Genomic DNA, 21520 nt, shown 5'->3' with positions numbered 1-21520 from the left:
ATGTGTTGGACGAATCTTTGCTTCTCTGGTAATTATCCTTAAGATTAGCTTTTTTAGTTTTAGTTAGTTATTAATATTCTGTTTTTGAAGTGAAATTTCTTTAGAATCGTTGTGATTTCAAACCGGATGCAACGGAAAAGCGACAGTAAAAAGAGACAGAAACATTAATTCATATGATTTAACGTGGGAGAAAATGAGATAGATAAACTTCTTTAGAATCGTCGTGATTTCAAACCGGATGCAGCGGTAAAGAGAGACAGAAACATCAATTCATAAGATTTATTGTAACGTGGCAGAAAATGGGATAGGAGGCATTATACAGACTCTTTTTACTGCCGCTTTTTAATTTTATCGAATGTCAAGCTTTCGATATTTTAGATTTTGCCAAATTAAAGATTGATATTAAATCTATAAATTACAATTTATCATTAAAATATACGGTTTTAAAGAAAAGTTTATTACATTTAGATAGTGAAAAAAGTCTAATTTATATATGATTAATTATAAAAAAATTTATTTATATTTTCTCTAGATTAAGGTTCTATAGATTAATATAAATATATATATATTTTTTTTTATATAACTTCTGGTTATGCACTTCTTGAACTCATCATTTTTATTTATTGTTTTCTTTTCTTTCTAGCGTTGACTGGAAGAGATCGCTTGTTAGCGATAAGGCCGCCCGTTGCATCCCTTGTAATTTTTATGTATTGTGTTATTTGTGTTTCTTTGCAATGAAATGTAAATAAATAAATAAATAAAATTATTCCATAGCAGTTGCAGGAACGAATCGAATCTAGCACCTCCAGAATTACAATTAATGACACATTATTTTTTATTGTAAACAGGCATTTTCCTAATAAAGCATTCTGTCTAACTTATAAAGGTATACGTTCGTCACCCGGAATTGGCTGCTGCAAAGGCCAACCGTGACTTCGTACTTCGTGCTGTGTGTTCTGCCGTCGACACCATCTCGGCTGTAGCTCAGGGCAGACCCACTCCTAACACTGGTAAGGAGACGCTACAATTGTTTAAATATTTTTATATTGCCATGTGTATATTTTACAATTAATAATATAATTTGAAAAATGTAATTTATCTAATATATCTCTATTGTGGCAAAGTGGGTCTCAAAATTGTAAAATTAAGGCTTTTAATTAATAATTAAAAAATTAACATTATGGGGATCTATGAGAAATGCATATTTTACATTTTAAAAGTAAGTGAAGAATAAAAAAATTTTTTTCAAAATATTTTTATGGTATAAGTTCTAAACTCTTAAATAAATCCAATGACATTACAACTATACACATCAATAAAAACCAAGCCATTTAACATTTGAACAAGCTTTCATTAAAAGTCTTTTTAAAATTTTGGTCCTTTATAAAAAAATATTTTTCTTACAAGTTTTGGGTTACTTTTAGGAACCAACCGTGTCCCAGTGGAGGGTCCAGGAGAATTGGCTCAAGCTTTGGATGATTTTGATGTAAGTTCTATAGACTAGCTACTTTTATAAGTAAAATTTAATCTGTAGGAACTCTGTAATGTCGTCAAAGTTTGGTTGTTATATTTCTGTAAAACGTATATAGCAAAATATAATTTATTTTAATTGTTACTTATAACTATATACCTATATAAAAATATTTTTCTAGAACATATAATTTTTGAATGTTAGTCCTATTTTATAATTTTTATTGTGTGCAGGAGCGTATGGTAATGGAGCCGTTGGCGTATTCCGAGCTGCGTACACGTCCTTCGCTGGAGGAGAGACTTGAATCCATCATTTCTGGCGCAGCACTTATGGCCGACAGCTCTTGTACTCGGTGAGGCATCATCATCAATTAAATTCCACCTTCTCGTCACAAATGAGTTTGTCTCTTTCTGAATCTTTCAACATATTATTATTTTCATAAAGATTGAATTACACTTATTATACCAAAGTATTTTGTCTCTTTCTGTCAAATTGTCTTTACACTGTGTAGAAAAGAGATAAATGAATAGATTTATAAAATTTTTGTGAACTATTTTGCGATTTTGAGTTTCCAACAAATGGAGCCATAATTGTGAGATATAGATAGATAGTTGGGCGTTAATATTCCAGAGATGAGCGTCGCGAGCGCATAGTGGCCGAATGCAACGCCGTGCGTCAGGCTTTGCAGGAGTTGCTCCATGAATATATGACCAATGTAAGTGATCACATATATTTATCAATCGTATGATTTTCAACTTTAAATAAAATTTGTATAAAATCTTTATATATTTAATTCGGTATCAATGTTAGGCTAACTTAGCGATTGATGGAGTCCTTGATCATGTAATAATAAATATCTGTAAATTTTCTGTGCAAGGTCTAAATCTAAGGTTTCTTATACAAACTAAATATTGATTTAAATGCATACAGACAGAAATGTCGGAAGTTTGGCGGCCTTTGCCAAAATACTCGGTCGACTAAGCGTTATTCAATAAGAGCGTACCGATTTTTAAAAGGCTAGCGACGCACTTGCGAGTCGTCTAGCATTGAGTGTCAATTGGCGATATCGAGAGAATTCTATAAAAAATGTCACATAATTGTATTTTCATATGGCTAGTGTTTGAAATAAAGTAAATTTGAAGGCCGGCCGAGCCGAACAATCCGAGGGCTTGGAGCGTGCCTTGGAGCACATGTGCCGCAAGACTCGCGACTTGCGTCGGCAGCTGAGGAAGGCTGTGGTGGATCATGTGTCTGACAGGTAATTATACATTATATATTTATAGTCTTATAACAGAATACAAGATATATACATTACAGCTATTGATTTTGTTTATCTACAATAACTAATTCTGTGTGTCCACGGGCAAAGGCCTCCCCCATTTTCCCTTATTGTATATCAATCTCGTCCAGGTCTTTCCAGCCATTTCCACAATTTTAATATAATATAACTTTAAAGAATTACTAATATTACTAATTAACGTACTTGACGTAGATAATAAACAAAATGGCACTGATATTTGACAATAACTCACCTGTCAACTGTCAGCTGTCAAAATAACTAGAATTGTAATTACTCGATGAATATCTGTATCGGCGTGCTTCAGTTTCCTGGAGACCAACGTGCCCCTGCTGGTCCTGATGGAGGCGGCTCGCAACGGCAACGAGAAAGAGGTGGAGGAGTACGCCGTTGTCTTCACCGAACACGCCAATAAACTTGTCGAGGTCAGTTGATGATGTAAATACACACATAGAACTCTAATAAATACTTTTATATCAGTTAAATCTATACAGTAATCCCTATAACGCAGAGATTTCCCAGTTTATATTTCTGTTGTCTGAAATTAATAAGGATTAGTCAAGTTCATTTATAGTTTTGCGTACCTTTGCACCTTCAATTGTGTTAGACAAGTGGATAAACTAAACTATAACGCTGTCCGAATTCCCCGATATAGCGGGATTAGTGTTATTTGTATATACATTTGTCTTTCTCTTTTTGTAACTGAAATATTATACTTTTTGCCATATTTTATTTTCATCGTATTTGTCATATATTTTAGGTTGTGTGGATGTGACTAAAACTGCAGAAATTATGTAGTCTTAAATAATTTAAAAAAGTCATCGTTTTTCAAAGTACAGTTTTCTCTTTTTTTGGAATATTAAGGGTTTTACCATGGAGAACAAAATTACACACAGATTCTTTACATTTGTCTATTCATTATAGCCAAACGAGCATAAAGTAATCTAGATCTATTCGACTCCAGGTAGCAAACCTGGTGTGTTCGATGTCTAACAATGAAGATGGGGTCAAAATGGTGAGACACGCAGCCGGACAGATCGAAGCTCTCTGCCCTCAGGTATGTTCTACCTGCTTCCCCTTCAATGATAAATTTAGACTTTTTATAGTTGAACTTCTTTAGGCCCATGAGGGTAATATTTTTTCGGAATGTCACGAAGATGTGCAGCGTTTTGAGATGACTACCCTCTTTAGGTGTCAGGTAGCCTCCTTGCCTCCCTATCCTATATAGCTAGTTTACACTGTGTTTGTATCATAGTGTTGATACATAATTGAGTTTATTTAATGCGTAGAAATAGTCAAGACATTACAAGAAATTATAACATAGGGTAATAAATATTTACCGATTAGCGTTTGCTGGCCAACCGAAAATTGAAATTATGGTTAAATTAATGATTTGTTTTCTCAGTTTTACGGGTCTATTGGATCTTGTGAATAGTTTGAGCTTTATTTTATTTAAGTAATGTGCTTATTCAGTTTTTTGAAGCTTAAAAGCTGGTAATATGGTAAGTAGGTGTGATCTTATTCGTTATAACCGATTTCAAATGGAGGTTATCAATCTGCTCGTATGATTATGATAATGTTGGATGTGAATAGTTTCTCATAATCTATTAAGGTTTACTTGTGCAAAATTTTTGTCCACAAAATTTCGTATGAATGTAGTAATGATTTTTAATATTTATTCAAATACAGTTTAGGAATCACTCCAAGTTCCATAAAAATCTTATCAATATCTGTCTATCTATGGAAAAAGACGTACAACTTTTGGCCAGTGTACTATATCACAAAAATTCAAAATTTCGCCTCCATAATACTCACACTTTACAAATAGTAATTTAAATCTGATTGAAACCAGGTGATCAACGCTTGTCGCGTCCTCGCGGCTCGCAGCCGATCGCGCGTCGCGCAGGAGAACGGACGGGCCTTCGGTCGCGCTTGGGAAGCGGCCGTTAGACTACTGACCGACGCCGTGGACGATCTGACCACGATCGATGACTTCTTGGCGGTTAGCGGTGAGTTTGAGGGCCCAACTTGCTCCATTACTAATATAGGTGATGCAGCATACAAAGGAAAAGTATAGCCACAAAACAATCATTTTAAATCACAGTACGCTATTCAAAGTTAGTACGAAATGAGAATAATACATAGTATTGTCTTTTATTAACATAACTTATACACATTTAAAGAAAAACACTTTTTTACGGATTATAGTTATGTATTATTGTATTTAAACTTATAATACAATCAAGTAGGGAAATCTAAGCGAAAAGATATCAAGAAAAAATAAATAAACGGGAAAATTGGTTGTCGTGAACTGTGTGTTGTTCTCGCTGAGGCCGGCTGAAGGCTCCGCCCACCGCGCCCTTCATCACGTATCACGATAGATCTCCGGATGCGGTGTGGATGTGTTATTCTTGTTTGTACACTAACCGGCAGGGGTTCGGATTAATAGCAGCTGAGTTTCATCATCGGACGTCTAAGCAGAATACAAAATACCATCCGTAACACCTCGACGTTCCACAATTGAGCGTTTCAGGACCACCACTATGTGGATCCAGCTGCACATTGAAGTTTTGATCCAGCATCAGGTCTGCCCGTTTGGCCCCTGTTGTATAAAAGAAGTAGATAATACGGATTTTAATAATTAATTGAGCTTTTATGAAATATTTAAAAAACGACGAAGAGCGAGGGAGCCATCTACAGTTGACAAAGATATTCTAATAGTACAAGTTTGTTCAAAATCGTATCAATACTGGCTTAGGCAAATTATATATGTATGAAGGAGGTTTCGGTCTAAATTTAATGTGTAAACATTTTCATTTGCTTAACAGAGAATCACATTCTGGAGGACGTGAACAAGTGTGTAGTAGCCCTGCAAGAAGGAGACCCGGATTCGCTGGAGCGCACTGCTGGAGCCATACGTGGAAGGGCTGCTAGGTATGTAAGGCCGGGATGTATTTTTGAAGTGAAACTTCGCTGGCGCATGAGGGTTTTTTTTTTACCAATCGTCACGAAGATGTGCAACGTTTTTGTCGAAGGAAAGGGAAAGAGTGATTGTGGCCGATTGAAAGAGAGTGAGGAAGGGCGAACATAGTATAATGCTACGCTATTGGTTGATGTATTTTTTAATGGAGAATAGTGGGCTCTGCCTACCCCTTCGAGAAAAAGGCGTGAAGAATTATCTCAATATATATAAATCTTCTGTCACAATGTTTGTCCGCGATAGACTCTGCAACTACCGAACCGATATCAATCAAATTTGCACTAATCACGTTTGATCTAACTTAAAAGATAGGACAGCTTACATCTCAATTTATACCCGGAATATTATTTTATTGCAAGTATTTGTTTATTATTTGATACAATTCTAACAGATGGCGCTGTGTTAAAAGTACCAACTATTCACATAAGTTCTCCTACCGTTTCCCTTGAATAGTTTAATAGTCTGCTAGTATGTACAATATATTTGAAACAAGTCTAGTACACAACGTTCCTTATGCCGAGGGAAAAGGGGGTGACCACACTGTATATACAATTTTTAATAAGTATACGCTGAAGTTTATTTTTTTTATACAGGGTGTGTTCAGTGGTGACTCAAGAGATGGACAACTACGAGCCCTGTATTTACACCAAGAGGGTTCTGGAAGCCGTCACCGTTCTACGAGACCAAGGTAAGTGGTTTTATGGGGTTTGGGGCACACGACATAGTTTTCAGTTGCGTTGCTATTCTTAATGTTTTAAGGGATACTCTTGCGTGTGGGACTCGTGGCTTCGATATCCGGAGGAAACATAATAAATCTTGCCTTAAATCCATAAAGTCGACTGCGTGTAGGCAAAGAAGGCTGATCAGAAATCTGAGGCCAAGACCTAAAAAGGTTGTAGCTGGTTTTTTTTTTCATTAAAGTTAAACAGCAAGGTGCTAAGAAAACTCAAGTTACTATAACTTATTTATTTTATACAAAAATATATAAAATGTTTAAAAAATCTTATTCTACTTAAACTGGTATTTTGTGATAAGTAAGATGTATAGTTTGCGATAACAGGTACATTAGCTATTTGATATGGCGGGTATTTGCGATTATAAAATTAGTTGTTGGCGCTCTGTGGTGGGGGGTGGGATCTGATGTACTCCAAAGACTGGAGGATCGCAGCGGGGATCGGTGGTGGGGTTGGCAGATGTGAGCCCTGTGGAATAGGAATATATATTGAATTAATTAATGGTAAAGTTATTTAGGAAAATAATTCGTAAACTTTAACTTTTCTTCCATATCATCATCATCATTAGCCTCTTTATTCGGTCTTTTGGATGTAGGCCTCCTCTATTTTTCATCAGTACGCCCTGCACTGGCCTCTCAGTATCCACTGGGAGCCAACCACCTTGACGATGTCGTCACTCCACCTAGTCGTCCATATATCACCAATATTGGTGAATTTATACCTGAACTTGGTATCCGTTTTCATCAGCGGTGTACTGCAGTGATACAACTTCACCCTCGGGTGATGTCCATTGTGCCTGTCCTTGTACTACTTCTGCTGGATTCTCCTGCAAAAAAAATCATGTTAAAAAATTTACACCAAAAACTTCAACTCAAGTGGTCGTTGGTCTCATCTAGACGATCTTCCATTGTGGATTCTGTATTTTGTGTTATATTTCAACCTGATGCAACCACATGCAACTGACATGGGAACATTTAAGATTTATTGGACAGGGCAGGATTTAATGATATATTGATAATCGCCGCCCATGGACACGTTCAACTCAGGGAGCTGGTGGGTGTATTGTCGACCTTTCAAGCTATGATGAATGATTAGCTGGTTCCACAAAGACCTGGTGCACGGTAGAAAGTGCCTTAAAATCGCTATTGTGGAATTTCAAGTGTCGAGATGAAATGGATGGAATACTTTAATAAATGTACGAGAAATAATTGTAATATCTTCAGAATTTCGAGATCGTGAATAAGTTTTGAAACTTTTAAATCTCAAAGTGTGCGCTATGTTACTTACACCCTGTGGATCTTTCAAAGCGCCTCGCGCCTGCGCAGATATCCCGTTGTCGGTTTCAATGGCCCACGAGTACTGACCCTCGACACCGACGTCCAATTCCTGCTTCAGGATCTGAGCGGAACTGTCTTTGTTCAGGATGTGTGATACGTCTGCGGCCGCTAAGGCTACGATTGAGGCGATGAGAAGGAGTTTCTGGAATATATGCGATTCATTAATTTACAAATTACAACTAATTCTATCATATTAATGACATTGAGATTTAAAAAAATTATTTAGTAATTAGAATGTTACTGCATCTGGTAAAACTGTTGTCCCTCTTCATTAAAGAGTAAATATAATTTGAAAGAAAGAGACGAATCTTCGGCTAAAACTCTCTCGCTGATACCGTGCACATATAATTTACGGCCTTGCCATTTGTGGGCACAATTATAATTCAGTTTTTGTTGTCCCATGCGTTTGCGCAACATTAGGCGTTAATGTTTGCTTTAACGCGATCTTAAAGGTCAATATTACTTATGCACATATTTTGTTTATACTTTAACGTGTGAATTGCTTAAATATTTGAGCAATGCTAGGGAATTGCGGTGATTTGACAATTGTCAATCAAGTTGCCAATTGGTTAATCAAGTTAATCTCGTTAAGATCGATGTTTTTGAGTGATTTTCGATGATTAAAATGGCTGGCTTAATCTAATTAATTATTTTGAGAATTTAAAGTGCCCCGTCAAAAAAAATGTTTTTATTACACTTTGTTACATTACAAAAAAAAAACAAATTAGGAATGTCACGGTCAGCTTATCGCTAACAAATATCTCCTCCCTAGTAATGAAAAAACTAAATTTTCAAAATTGTCATGGTAATTTTAACAAAGCCATTGTAATTACACCAAAAAGCCGATTCAAATTGTATAAACAAACAGATAGAAAAAAAATCGGTTTTATGCTAAAATTAGCATTCGTAACCAAACTGATTGACCATTATTATTTTTTGAGCTTTTGCTACATTATATAAAACTGCATGAAAATTTTGAGTCCGGCGAAGGACTGTCTTAAAGCTTAGTAAATTTGTAAGAGGACCGATTAGTTTAAAAAACATTAAAGGCCTATCTGGTACTGAATCTGCGATATTATGCAAATACTAAAATTGTTTGTGTAAAATTTCTATATTAATTTTTTGTAAAATTTATGTTAGCCACAAATGTCACGTATTTTCAATGTGGTGTACACAACAAATAAAGTTAATTATGTAAAAAACACAAATTAAAACTTCTAATCCACTATATGAACGAGTCACAAATCACATATTTAAAATATTATACCACTAACCATGTTGATGTCTTAACGAAAACTGTACTGCGCATTTGTAAGCTCGTGACTTATATATGAACCATCTTAAGGTCATTTACAAGTTTTTTTTGACCTCAAACAAGTATTGATGGGACAGTTTTGGGGTCAAAATTGTATAATTGTTATCTCGATATTATTGACCTAATTTTGTATATGAAGGACGGTTTTTTATTAATTATAAATAACGAAATTTTCAAATTTCATACAAATTTAAAATAATATATAATTAAATGTCTGAGTTGGTTAATGAAGGTTTAGTTTATTTTTAAAAAAGATTAGACTAGTAGCAGACTTTGGGAATCCAAGACAAATAGATAAGTAAATATTTTCATTGTTTTGGAGTCGAGTTGGTCGTTAGAGGAATTTAAAAAATAATTAATTCGTTGTTTATACGTTCCGCAAAGGTTTAAATCGGTAAGGTAGTTTTAGAGTTAGTCCGTTACACACAAAATTTATAATATTAGTGTAGAAAACATTACAGAAACGTTTGTGGTTTGTTAGGATGTATTCTATAATAGTAGGTAATTTTAGTATAATTACACTTACACTTTGGCCAATTGTATGTGTCTTTTATTTATTTGATTTTCACCAGTAATAAATAAATTAAGTCAGTTACTATGAAAAGATAATAAATCAAAAGGCTTACACTGAATAAAGGTTTAAATGTACTTGTTTCTACTATAAACGACAGAAAGCCAGCCTTCTCGTAATGTGAATGCTCATGGGCGGTTGTATCACTTAACACCAGATGGGCCTCCTGCCCGTTTGCCCCCAGTTATATAAAAGAAACAGTAGTTAGAGCAACGGTGGTATAATGGCTTTAGCGTGCAACTCTAATTCCTATGGTAGTAGGTTCGACGTGCTGAAAATGCTAAAAAATCATTCAAAATTTTAAAATTATACACTTGACACGAAGATTTAAAATAAGTGTTCACTTATGGGAGGACTCGTTATTCAATTATTAAATTAATTTTAACAAATTTTATAAAAAAAACAATAAATACGAAATTAATATTTAATACACACAAAACAAAACATACACATACAATCAAAAGCTAAATACAGTTATTTTAGAGGTTTTTCTCCTCTAAATGTGATGGTCTAGTGGCTGGAGCGTGTTCATCTCAATCCTGAGGTGATGGAAACATCGTGACAAACCGGCTTAGACCCAACAGGCGACGGTATAGCGAGGGTCCAGCACTGAAAGCTGTTCCTACTTGCCTGTTAAAATATATATATGTATATGGAGGATAAAATTTGATTGAATTTCAAAAGTAGAAAAAATCTTTATAAAATTAGAAAACAAAGTTCTTTATAAAATTAACTACGATATAGATAAACGAGCTTAATTTAATTAATTGTTCACGCGTATGGTAACAAAAACTAGTAACCTCATGACACGCGCCCTGAGATGCGCTTGCGCAATCGCTTGGCTCATCTTTAAATGTTAAAAAAGCACGGTCGTAGGCGACGCGAGTAGCGATTTATATACTCTATTTTATTAAATACATTTTTTTGGACCACGACAGAACAAACACTTGATACAAACAGACAAACAAAAAATATGACACGATCACTGAAGTCTATGTAATACTGTCGATTAATTGTGTCGTATTTTTTATGTATGAGTCACACCACCTTTACAATGAATGTCCATTAAAAAGATCTGCAGTAATAACAGCAGACAGTCTCTCGAATAGTAATAGTATGGGATGTTTATTAGTTTTAAGAAACTTTTTTTTAATGCTGGGGAAATTAAGTGCAATGGCTCCATAACCACTAAAATCGCCAGAAACTTAAATGTTACAATAAAGTCCAACGGAAGGTTCGAGAGAAATAATTCTTTTGTTGAAGTTGCCACAGAATCTCTTACCACAATAATGGTTTGTGAATTTCCAAAATGTATTAAACTGAGTAAAACGAGATTACGACTTTCATTATATACAGTTTTTTTTATCTAACGCGCAGGCCCTTATATTAAGTGATACCGCCGCCCATAGACATTCACATTGCCATTTTCCTCAAAAATGCGTTGTCGGCCTTTTAAAAATTGGTGTGGTATTTTTTTGAAGGATGCTAAGTTGAATTGGTTTGCTCTCATCGACATATATCGAAAATAGTTCCCTTTAAAATGAATCACGACTTTTTGTAATAAAACTTTTTTATTATCAATACGGTCGTACCAACTTAAATATTACATTGTATTTAAATGTCAGTATATTCTGTACACACATATTTGTGACACTGGCCTATTGTTTAATTGTGATAACAACACTTCATTGATCCTTTGGATTTTGGACAAAATTAAGCGTAACCATAACGCACCGCACGTCATTAAAAGTAATTTAGAGAATAAATATTTATTTCAAATATCAGTTAAACTATAATATAAAATTTATCTAAATAATAGTACTATATGTAAGTATTTCTTCAAAATCTTCTGACCTAATTATAATTAATCAATCAACTCGATAACTTCCGAGAACTGTGTGATTTTATCCATAACTTATTGATTAACCCAAAGCACGTGGGTTTGACGCTTAAAGAGATCCAGAACAGTGCCTCTCCATCTTTTGAAAGGTGGCTGGCTACTTTAAGCCACGCCTCTGAACAATGACTCGGTACTTTGACCAAATCATTGTCTAAGATTCTAAGGAAGACATACGTAAAATTTTATCCAACTCTAATTCTACAAGTCAAGTTGAATTCATTTTTGAAGTCGTAAAATTCAATACGTTTTTGGCATATGGGAGATACTAAGCGCATGTCAATTGTTCTCTCTCTCTCTTCAGTCGGTCAACCAGGAATCTGAGAAGAAATCATCATCTGCAGCGGACAATTCCCACCGGTTTCTGTCCTCTCTCTCTTGTTCATCTGGTTTTTAAACGGCCAATCGATCTTTTGCCTTCTGAGTTATCAATCACGATCAGTTTCAGCAGTTAGAGTAAATAATATATTGTTATTATATCTAAAAATAAAATTTACTGAAAATCTAACATTAGGTTATTTAAAATACAACTCTTCGATGACTTCCCAAAATACGTGTCTTTTGTTATTTGGTGCCGCGCCTGTGTACTCATTTCTGTTGATGTGTAAGTAGTTAAGCGAATCTTCTGTCACCGTAGGCCATACTATTGGTAGGAGTTCTGTTTCTTTTGGTGTTGGATTTCTGTAAAAGGTTTTTTTTTAATGAATAACTAATATTTAACAGCTATTTTAAAGTTACTGATCCAGTGAAGTACAGTTTAGAGGTAGGGTTTGATTAGCCACATCTAGATCAGTTTAATGTTGATTAAAAAGTTATTATAAGTAGAGTTAACGAGGCAAAATAAACTATAAGTGATACTTCACTCACTCAAACTCAAAATAGCTTTTTCATGGAGTTTAAACAAGAGCAAATCAATCCTATGGAAGGAACATTTAAATAATCGTCAAATTCTTAAAGGCTTTATTGATTGATTTATATTTAACGACAGGTTTGAATTTATTCAGTGATTTATATAACTAAAGATATACTCACCCATATTTAACGAAATTAGTCCAATAACTGGTCATCCTGTCCAAAATAACTTGATCTTTTTCATTGACATCCTTATCAAGAATATCCAAATCAAAAATGTAGCCTAATTCGTCTGCATGAGCAGCTCCCCATGTTTTGATATTTTCTTTTACGTTCAGTATATTCCGTTCACCTGTGTACGCAAATATATAAAAGTATTGATTCTTCACACCACTTTCATGGAAACGTTTGATACTTTTCACTGTAGGGTGGTTGAAGGTAACGTCAGATGTAAATTTGATTATTTGCCATTTCATGTTTATGCTTATAGGATAGTCGCCGATGTAGAATCGACGTATTGCTTTATATGCGGCATTATATTTATCGTGATCTAGATCGAACTGATCTAAATAATCCTTGAAGGAATCTGTATTGCTGAAGTACTCCGCTGGTTGGTTGTAGTACATGCCAAGAGTCTCATAGGCATTGTACCCGCTCAGTATTGCCATGTTTCTCGCTTTGGGTAGCGTTGATATTCTTGAAGGATGTTCTGTCAAGAATGCTCCTTCCGATTCGTTTTCCACGCATACACCCAGTCTTATTCCTATCTCGTCTGCTGCTGCTATAACTAGTTTAACGTCGGTCCGTTTAAGGAATTCTAATGCGAGTTTAGCGTCATCAGTTTCGTAACCCAATTGTTTGGAAATTTTTAAAGGTGTGCTATTATCAATCTCGCTTAAAAGCCCCCGTCCATATATAGAACCACTGGATAAAATTGCCTGGTTGAAGAGATTTTCATTCTTTGAAGCTATATGGGATTCCACAGAGATGGAGCCAGCACTCTCGCCGTAAGCAGTGATTTTGTTGGCATCACCACCGAAGTACTCTATGTTCTCCTTTATCCACCTGAGCGCTAAGGTTTGGTCTTTGAGTCCCTGGTTTCCTTGGACTTCTGGATCATCCAGACACATAAAACCGTACGGTCCGAGCCGGTAGTTAATAGTTACAACGATTACATCATGTCTGATTAGAAATTTCGGACCGCTGGTTGTTCTTGTGCCTGAGCCTTCTGTGAAACCTCCACCGTGGATCCATACTAGTACTGGTAACTTGTTGCGGGTGCTGGCTTCGTTTGGTACAAAAACGTTAAGGCGTAGACAGTCTAGAGTTCCTGTTACCTCAGAGGATTGGATTTGTGGACAAATGCGATAATCGTCATATGCTTCGAAGATTTGTTCAAATTTTGGATATGGTTCAGCGGCCTGTAAAAAATCGTGATCAGCATTCGACTATTAAAAGTTACCTTCTATATATATATAAAGAATTATCTAAAATTATTAAAGCAACATTCGAAACCTTCAAATTTTGATAAAATAAAAAGATAAATTTTGACAAACCACTTAAGATAAAAGACGTATATATCAATCATATGTTCTTCTTTATTCAGTGTGCGAAAGATGCTCTTATTTTTTTTGTATACATATTTTATTTTAGTTCATTTACTTATTACGATGATTTTAAAAAGAAATAATAATGAACAATTAAAATACAACTGTAAATTAAAACAAAACTTTATAAATTTACTATTTCACTAACACATACATTCACGCATACTTAATGTCATACATTTTCTTAAAATAAATGTTTTTAAACATGCCTGTACTTATAATAATTGTAATCTAGTCAACCCACAAAGCAGGCTCCCTAGTTTGTGACTAGCGTCAATAAATTTTGTCACAATGATATTTTTGTTTTTGGTTTTAATTAAAACAAAACAATAATAATATACTTATAACTCACTCCAAAAGGATTCTCCTCATCAACCCGTGCAAACGGTATTCCAAGAAACATAGAGTAGTCTCCGTCATCAGCTTTCAAACCCTTGATCAAACCCTGATTGGTATCCACCAATGGGTCCAATCGTAACTGGCCCTGGACTGATCCCAGGATCATCAAACACCATGCTAGTTTCATGATTATTTTTGTGACTGAACCAGAATTGATTTGTTTGTCTATTTATTGGCATATCTTTATCTGATTGTCATATGATAATTCCGACATAACCATATAAATCCTTTTATCATTATGTCATACAAATAATTTAACACTTGCCATCTAACATCTCTTCCTAATTTTAAATAAACGGTACTCCGTTGGTACTCCAGTGGTTGTCTGGAAGAAATCGCTCTAAAGCGATAAGGCCGCCAGTTGCTTTTCACTAAATTATGTTAAATATATTATTTTTTACCTTTTTTGTAATGCAACGAAGTGTTAATAAATAAATAAAAATAATTACATCTTTGAAAATACATTTTAAATTTAATAAACGCTAGTATAAATGTGTTATATGTAATATAATTTTTTAAGAGTTCAGAAACGAGACTTAGCGCGAATCATAACTCCTGTATGCTTACTACAATAAAACTTCTGATTTTTCCTAAGTCCCTATTTTCCTATTTATATATATTCCCTGTAAGATTTAATGAGATAATGAAATTTTAATGAAACGCAATCATGTTTAAATTTTATTTTTGCACTGATTTTCGTATAAGCGCGATCTTATTTTTTTTAAGAAAGCAAAGCAAGTAAAATACTGTGGTATCTATTTAATAATAATAAACATTATTTATTTTGGCATGTAAAGACGATATAATATTCTAAAACCTAAATTAATTGAATTTAGGCTTTAGAATATTAGACAATACAGTGCAAAACACCTAAAACGAATAGCAATATTAAATTAATATTATTAAAGACCCTAGCACTATTTACATAATGTAAATAGAAAAGGTCCCAGAATGCGAATCGATTGTGGAATGGTCTCATCCCTAGGGATAATTCTTGATCTATATTTAAGTAGTTTAGTTGTTGCGTGGTCGCTACCGGCCACGCGATCGGCAGGAGCTCGGTGATCTCTGGCGTTGGGTTACTGTGAACAAAGTATGTGGTAAAACGGACGGTAAAAATAAATAAAATAATGGAACATAATGAAAAGGTAATTTGAAAACAATAAAAGGCCCTAGTATTTATATCTATTTAAATAAAAAGTTACAAAAAAGGTTTTTGAAATAGTCTCAGTAAATCTAATTAGTTATTTCCTTCAACAAACTAGACATCTTCAATTGTATTACATCACGTTGCCATTATATGTTCTCTCTGTAATTAGTACTACAGTATATGTTATTAGTAAATTTAATTAGGTGTTTACTAACCCATACTTGACAAAGTTAGCCCACATTTTGGTCATCCTATCCAGAACCAAAAAATCAACATCACTTCCCTTTCCCCGCAATCGTTTAGTCTTAAAGATATATCCTACATCGTCGGAATGCGCTGCTCCACCTATTGTGATATTGTCTCGAACCTTCAATTGATTTCTACCTCCAGAATAGCTAAACATAAAATGGTATAATTTCGCTCCACTCTTCAAAAATCTTATTACACTCTGCTCTGATGGATAGGCGTATTTGAAATCCGAATCAAAATCAATCAATTCTTGCAAAACCTCTGTCGATATAGGGGCATCACCAATGTAAAATCTACGCACGATGTCATACGCTTGACTCATTTTGTGTTGCGGCACATAACTTTCCAAATCTCTAAAGGGATCGTAGCCCAATGGGTTTTTAGTAAGACGTTTGAAGACGATAAGCAAACGTTCTGCATTAGTGATGCCGACTAATAATGGGAGGTTCTTCGTTTTGGGTAATGTTTTAATTGTGATCGGATCTACGTAGAGAAAACCTTCAACGCCATTGAACTTTTTTTCGATACATGCACTGCTTTGTATTTTAAACTTCGTCGCAGACTCAATAACTCGTTCTACTTCAATGCCTTTTAAATACGCAAGTGCTTTATGTACGTCATATGTCTTAAAACCCAAATCTGATGCCAGCAGTAGTGGTAAAGTATTATTTGTACTCTTAGTTGTTTTCGAAACATAAGTTCCTCCACTCTGCACTATCGCTTGATTATATAATTTCTCGTTTTCCGATAGTAAATGAAATTCAACAGAGACGGCCCCAGAGCTTTGGCCGTAAAGCGTTATTTTGTTTGAGTCGCCTCCAAATAATTCTATATTTTCTCTGATCCATCGCAATGCCATTGTCTGATCCTTGAAACCCTGGTTGCCGGACACCTCAGGTATGTCCAAGCACATAAAACCATATGGACCCAGCCGATAATTTATTGATACCACTATTATACCGTGGCGAACTAAATACTTTGGACCGTATGTTTCTGGTCCCCCCTCACCAAAGTCATGAAACCCTCCGTGAATGAAAACGAGAACGGGCAGCTTGTTTTTTGCTATTTCGGGCACATAAATGTGTAATACTAGACAATCCAGTGTTCCCCGTATCTCGTTTGAATCTTCTTCCCTTTGAGGGCAGATCGTGGTGCCGTTGTTTGCTTCGAAGATTCCAGTGAATTTTGGAACCGGCTTTGCGGCCTGTAAAGAATTATTTTAATTGAATAAATACTTCCGTAAATATCCTAGCGTTTCCGTGTGTTTCCGTAACCTTCTCACAAGGAACTGGCTTTGTGATGGACTTCTCTATGTGTCCATGTCACATTTTGGGCTTGAGGCTGGCCTATTTATTGTAAAAAAGAAACAGTAGTTCAGCAGAATCCTTCATCAAAATTAAAGTAAGCTTACCCCGAATGGATTATCTGGATCTACACGAGCATAAGGTATACCCAAAAACATGTTGTAGTCTCCATCATCAGCGGGCATCCCTCGAATTCGGCCCCACGGCGTCTCTATTATTGGAGAATCGGAGCACACCCTTTGGATTAGAAGCAGCACCAGTGTGATCGTAAATGACATATTTTGACGACTTTTGAAGGACTCGTTAATAATTCATACAGCACTTGTTAGTTTTGAATATAAATGTATTTTAAATTCACTATTTTCTTTATAATTTTCACACTTGTTGAGTTATGACCACAATGATAAGAAAATACGACTGAGCTCAATAAAATTAATGTAACCAATAAATTAGTAAATAATGATTTCAAGGTAAATATGGCTGTTTAAACAGTTGGCTTATTTAAAACATTTTTTGTGCTCATTATCAAATTACAATATGGAATGAGATGTTAAAGAAAATAGCCTTGCACAAAGTGGGTATGGAGCCGTCGCCCATATCCAGACACTTCAAAAGCTTGGTTCAGCCGTTTGTTGGTTGGTATATCGTACCATCAACAGATACAACAACACTTCGTTTGTCGAAAATTAAAAAAAATTGGGGCGGCCGCGTGCTGTTCGAACTACGGCATGTCAAATCAAATCAAAAATCATTTATTCATATAGGTAACGTAATTTACACTTATGAACGTAAAAAAAAGAAATATAAATTTAATGATTCTAATTATCTAAAACAAATATACATTGAATGTTATGCTGTAATGCGTCAAAACCCCTTAAGGAAGCAAAAAACTCTACGTAATAAATAAAGTGTACGCTGACAGTTCTAAAGAAGCTAATCAAGTGGTACAACGTCATCCTGCGTCAGTGATGGTTTGGCGGGGCGTATCTTATCAAGGAGTGAAAAATGCTTGAAAAACTCAGCCAAATTTTACAAGATACAGATCATGTTGTGAAACCACATAAAAATATACCGTGGACATTCCAGCAGGATTCTGACCACAAGGCACAAACTACTAATTTTGTATAGAATATTTTTTTATTTATTGAGACTAATAAATATGTAGGTATACATTTCAATAATATTACATTACTCTTATAAAAGAAATCATTTGTAACAGGCTAGGTATTAATAACAGCTGACAAAATACAAGGCTAATTATTAGGAATTTATTAGCCTATTAATTAGCCTTGTAATTTCGGATGTTCTGATATAAATGGAAATAATGGTAATAACAAAAGTACTGATCAGTTTTTAAAGTATTGCTATACGTATATACTACTATACATGGAAGACAGTATCCTACGGATAGCGGGAAGATTTTAATTAAGCAATAGACATAAGTATTTTGGCATAGATTAAAGTCTTTATTATTTACTTATTGCAAACATATTAATATAAAACGTCTTTAACGGATTTTTTTCATTATTTTACATATTATGCGTTCAATCATACTGACCACGAATGCTGAAAAAAAGTACCTACATGATTAAATATTTTTATTGAAAATAACACTTTACTTGAAGCTCAGTGACAGTTTTATATAAAATATATTTTTAGATTTTTGCGTCTGTAAATCTTGTAGTCCTACACTTTGTCAACATATCCCTTAATTGCCTTTTCATTAAATGTATAAAAGAGCTCCCAAAATGACATTCTGTCTGTAAAGGGTCTATTCCCAGTTGTCAGTTCTGTGTTTATATTGAGGTAGTTGTGGGAATCCTTAGTGACTGCAGGCCATGAGACAGACAAAAGATCAGTCACCTCTGGTGTAGGGTTTCTGAAATATTTTGGAAAATCTATTAAAAATTACTGTCGATGAAATTTATTGCTGTAAATTTCTTTAAATTTCGTTATTTTAGAAAGTGTTTATATAAAATGTATGATAAATATAGTATATTTTGACAACCGGTTGGTATCCATTGATTTAAAACAAGCTTGAAAACTTACCCGTACTTAACAAAATTCGTCCACATCGTTGTCATTCTGTCGATCACCAATTGATCATCTTCGCTCATGGTATCAAAAAAGCTTACATCGAATAAATACCCCAATTCATCAGCATGGGCTGCCTCACCCTCTGTCACATTAAATCTTCTCTTAACAAAATTTCTACCACCGTCGTACGAAAACAAATAGTTGTAGACATTAGCACCATTTGTGAGGAACCGCTCTAGACTTCTTCTTATTCCATAGTTAAAACGAATATCAGAATTGAAGTTGATCAAATCCCACTTAACATCTGAAGTAATTTTATCATCTCCTATATAAAAATGACGCACTAGATCTAATCCTTTCAATTGCTCCATATCAAAAACTAATGATAAAATATCATCAAAAGGATTCAATTTTTCATAATCTTTGTCTGGTAATGTAGCATATGCCATTAATTCCTCTTGACTGTTGAATCCTGTTAAAATGGGCATGCCTTTTGCTTTAGCTACAACGTCAATGTTTATTGGATGTGTGTGTATAAAGCGATCAACATTTTCGAATTCCTTTTCTACACACGGATGTTGAAAGAGGGATAGTTCAGTGCTTGCTGCAATTACCAATTTCTCATCAACGGTTTTAAGAAAATCTAAAGCTTCATAAACATTGTTTGTTTCAAAGCCTAATTGCTTGGCTAGTTTTGAAGGGACGGTATTGTCAGATTCTGTAAGAACCCATGAGCCGAAAACTGAGCCGCTGTGCAAGATTGCTTGGTCGTATAGCTGTTCTTGGTTGGATAGGAGGTGGAATTCAACTGCTGCAGCACCAGCGCTTTCTCCGAAAATCGTTATCTTGTTGCTGTTACCTGTAATAATAAGTTGTTAGTAGATGTGCAATGGTTATTTGTAAGTTAAATTATAATCTTATTTCTCACCGCCAAACTCCTCGATATTCTCCTTCACCCATTTCAGAGCTAATGCTTGGTCTTTTAATCCCTGGTTCCCAGGTACCTCCGGTAGGTCCAAGCACATAAACCCATACGGTCCTAGCCTGTAGTTTAACGTGACTAAAATGACATCGTGCCTGACCAAATATTTTGGGCCATATAGGTATCGACCAGCAAATCCTATTCTAAATCCGCCACCATAAATCCAAACCAGCACTGGTAGCTTGTTCCTTGATGTAGCACTGTGTGGCACGTACACGTTCAAATGTAGGCAGTCCAAGTTACCAACGATTGTATTGTTGAATTCCTCAACTTGAGGGCATATTGCCGAGTCATCATACGCTTCGAAGGCAGTTTCGAATTTTGGGTAAGGTTTGGACTCCTAAAACGTAGAGAAGTTTTTAATAGGTAAATTAAATCATATCAAAAACTATACACACACAAATACCGCTTTGAAATGTGCGTTTAAGCTGTCAAAAACTGACGTTATCATATATAAATATTTGACGAACCTATCGTAGTTACTGATAAATAAATATTAATAATAAAAATATTAAATATCTTAACTTGAAGTGTTACTTACCCCAAAAGGATTTTCCTTATCCACCCTCCCATACGGTATTCCAAGAAACATGGAATAGTCTCCATCATGAGCCCTCAAACCCTTGATCAAACCCTGCTTGGTGTCCACCAGGGGGTCCAAACGCAACTCACAAAGAGCGCTGCTCGCCCAGAGCAGAAACATCCACCTTGACAACATGATGGCATATGGCACGAGAAAAAATAATATCTCAAGTGGTTTAGATATATGGGATAACGAGATAAAGTGGTTACAACTAACATGATAAATTTAGTAAAATACCCATACCAAAATATAAAGTTGTCGAGTTTTTCAATATATAGAGGATATTCATCTGTAAATCTATCTCTCTATATCATGCTTTTCCCAATAGTAGAAGTGGAGTATGGATGCAAAAGCTTGCAAAAACGCTTAAAAGATTTAAATGTTTATTTGATGTTTTGCGCGCGTAAAATGGCAGTTGTTTCATGCCATGAAATAACAATTCATGGTGATGTTTGATTGTTTACTTCTTTATGTATTATATAAAACATGTTTTCAATATAAGTTTCAATGTATCAATTATAGACCATAACATAAATTTTACCGTAGAGTAGTAGAGAATGCCAAAAACCTTTCAGTTCATACAAAACTTCAGACACTTAGAAAATAAATAAAGATTATTATTATTATAGTTATCTTAAATTTTGCTTCGTGATCCTAAGGCATGCTGTTTCATTCATAAATTAAAGTAGCTTTTGAAGAATAAAGTACATCTTCATACACAATAAAGCGCACGCAAAAATTTCATCATTTGTGAA

General features: G+C 34.7%; 5 protein-coding genes across 7 annotated transcripts in view; 1 reads left to right on the top strand and 4 right to left on the bottom strand.

Annotated features, from left to right (window-relative positions):
- The window catches only part of LOC111001488 (catenin alpha), a 33812-nt gene that overhangs the window by 2562 nt on the left and 9730 nt on the right, over nt 1-21520 (top strand). For all 3 annotated transcript variants that reach the window (XM_022271409.2, XM_022271410.2, XM_045633084.1), the window contains exons 6-15: nt 887-1010; nt 1425-1486; nt 1705-1823; nt 2102-2186; nt 2614-2729; nt 3076-3193; nt 3733-3825; nt 4621-4777; nt 5597-5702; nt 6342-6436. In XM_022271409.2, the coding sequence (XP_022127101.1) occupies nt 887-1010; nt 1425-1486; nt 1705-1823; nt 2102-2186; nt 2614-2729; nt 3076-3193; nt 3733-3825; nt 4621-4777; nt 5597-5702; nt 6342-6436 (1075 nt within the window). The remainder of the gene's footprint in view (nt 1-886; nt 1011-1424; nt 1487-1704; nt 1824-2101; nt 2187-2613; nt 2730-3075; nt 3194-3732; nt 3826-4620; nt 4778-5596; nt 5703-6341; nt 6437-21520) is intronic.
- On the bottom strand, nt 6700-9148 carry LOC111001492 (larval cuticle protein LCP-17). Its single transcript, XM_022271415.2, has 4 exons — nt 9094-9148; nt 7770-7961; nt 7204-7308; nt 6700-6950 (listed from the first exon to the last, which is right to left on the bottom strand). Exons 1-4 carry the CDS (start codon nt 9094-9096, stop codon nt 6852-6854), a joined length of 399 nt encoding a protein of 132 aa, XP_022127107.2. The 5' UTR covers nt 9097-9148; the 3' UTR covers nt 6700-6851.
- Nucleotides 11340-14612, bottom strand: LOC111001491 (pyrethroid hydrolase Ces2a). The gene is made up of 3 exons (XM_022271414.2): nt 14414-14612; nt 12635-13875; nt 11340-12283 (listed from the first exon to the last, which is right to left on the bottom strand). The coding sequence occupies exons 1-3, from the start codon at nt 14585-14587 to the stop codon at nt 12118-12120; spliced, it is 1581 nt and encodes a 526-aa protein (XP_022127106.2). The 5' UTR covers nt 14588-14612; the 3' UTR covers nt 11340-12117.
- On the bottom strand, nt 15210-17672 carry LOC111001489 (juvenile hormone esterase). Its single transcript, XM_022271411.2, has 3 exons — nt 17271-17672; nt 15826-17063; nt 15210-15542 (listed from the first exon to the last, which is right to left on the bottom strand). Exons 1-3 carry the CDS (start codon nt 17439-17441, stop codon nt 15308-15310), a joined length of 1644 nt encoding a protein of 547 aa, XP_022127103.2. The 5' UTR covers nt 17442-17672; the 3' UTR covers nt 15210-15307.
- On the bottom strand, nt 18607-20923 carry LOC111001490 (bile salt-activated lipase). The gene is made up of 4 exons (XM_022271413.2): nt 20724-20923; nt 20129-20522; nt 19213-20059; nt 18607-19042 (listed from the first exon to the last, which is right to left on the bottom strand). Exons 1-4 carry the CDS (start codon nt 20898-20900, stop codon nt 18850-18852), a joined length of 1611 nt encoding a protein of 536 aa, XP_022127105.2. The 5' UTR covers nt 20901-20923; the 3' UTR covers nt 18607-18849.

This window comes from Pieris rapae, chromosome 22, assembly GCF_905147795.1.
Source record: "Pieris rapae chromosome 22, ilPieRapa1.1, whole genome shotgun sequence".
Lineage (NCBI taxonomy): Eukaryota > Metazoa > Arthropoda > Insecta > Lepidoptera > Pieridae > Pieris > Pieris rapae.
Note: the sequence above shows the minus strand (reverse complement) of the source record. Positions and strands in the feature narration are given on the sequence as shown.

Bases quoted from the DNA above. Each gene is read 5' to 3' on its own strand.
- LOC111001492 (XM_022271415.2), bottom strand. The intron at 7,309-7,769 runs GTAAGTAACATA...TTTTTTTTGCAG, and splicing joins CTTTGAAAGATCCACAGGGT to GAGAATCCAGCAGAAGTAGT. The intron at 6,951-7,203 runs GTATAAATTCAC...CCTATTCCACAG, and splicing joins AAAACGGATACCAAGTTCAG to GGCTCACATCTGCCAACCCC.
- LOC111001491 (XM_022271414.2), bottom strand. From the start codon at position 14,587: ATGAAACTAGCATGGTGTTTGATGATCCTGGGATCAGTCCAGGGCCAG. The intron at 13,876-14,413 runs GTGAGTTATAAG...GATTTTTTACAG, and splicing joins ATGAGGAGAATCCTTTTGGA to GCCGCTGAACCATATCCAAA. The intron at 12,284-12,634 runs GTGAGTATATCT...AACCTTTTACAG, and splicing joins ACTAATTTCGTTAAATATGG to AAATCCAACACCAAAAGAAA.
- LOC111001489 (XM_022271411.2), bottom strand. From the start codon at position 17,441: ATGTCATTTACGATCACACTGGTGCTGCTTCTAATCCAAAGGGTGTGC. The intron at 17,064-17,270 runs GTAAGCTTACTT...AATTCTTTACAG, and splicing joins ATCCAGATAATCCATTCGGG to GCCGCAAAGCCGGTTCCAAA. The intron at 15,543-15,825 runs GTTAGTAAACAC...CTTTGTTCACAG, and splicing joins GCTAACTTTGTCAAGTATGG to TAACCCAACGCCAGAGATCA.
- LOC111001490 (XM_022271413.2), bottom strand. From the start codon at position 20,900: ATGTTGTCAAGGTGGATGTTTCTGCTCTGGGCGAGCAGCGCTCTTTGT. The intron at 20,523-20,723 runs GTAAGTAACACT...TCTACGTTTTAG, and splicing joins ATAAGGAAAATCCTTTTGGG to GAGTCCAAACCTTACCCAAA. The intron at 19,043-19,212 runs GTAAGTTTTCAA...AAAATATTTCAG, and splicing joins ACGAATTTTGTTAAGTACGG to AAACCCTACACCAGAGGTGA.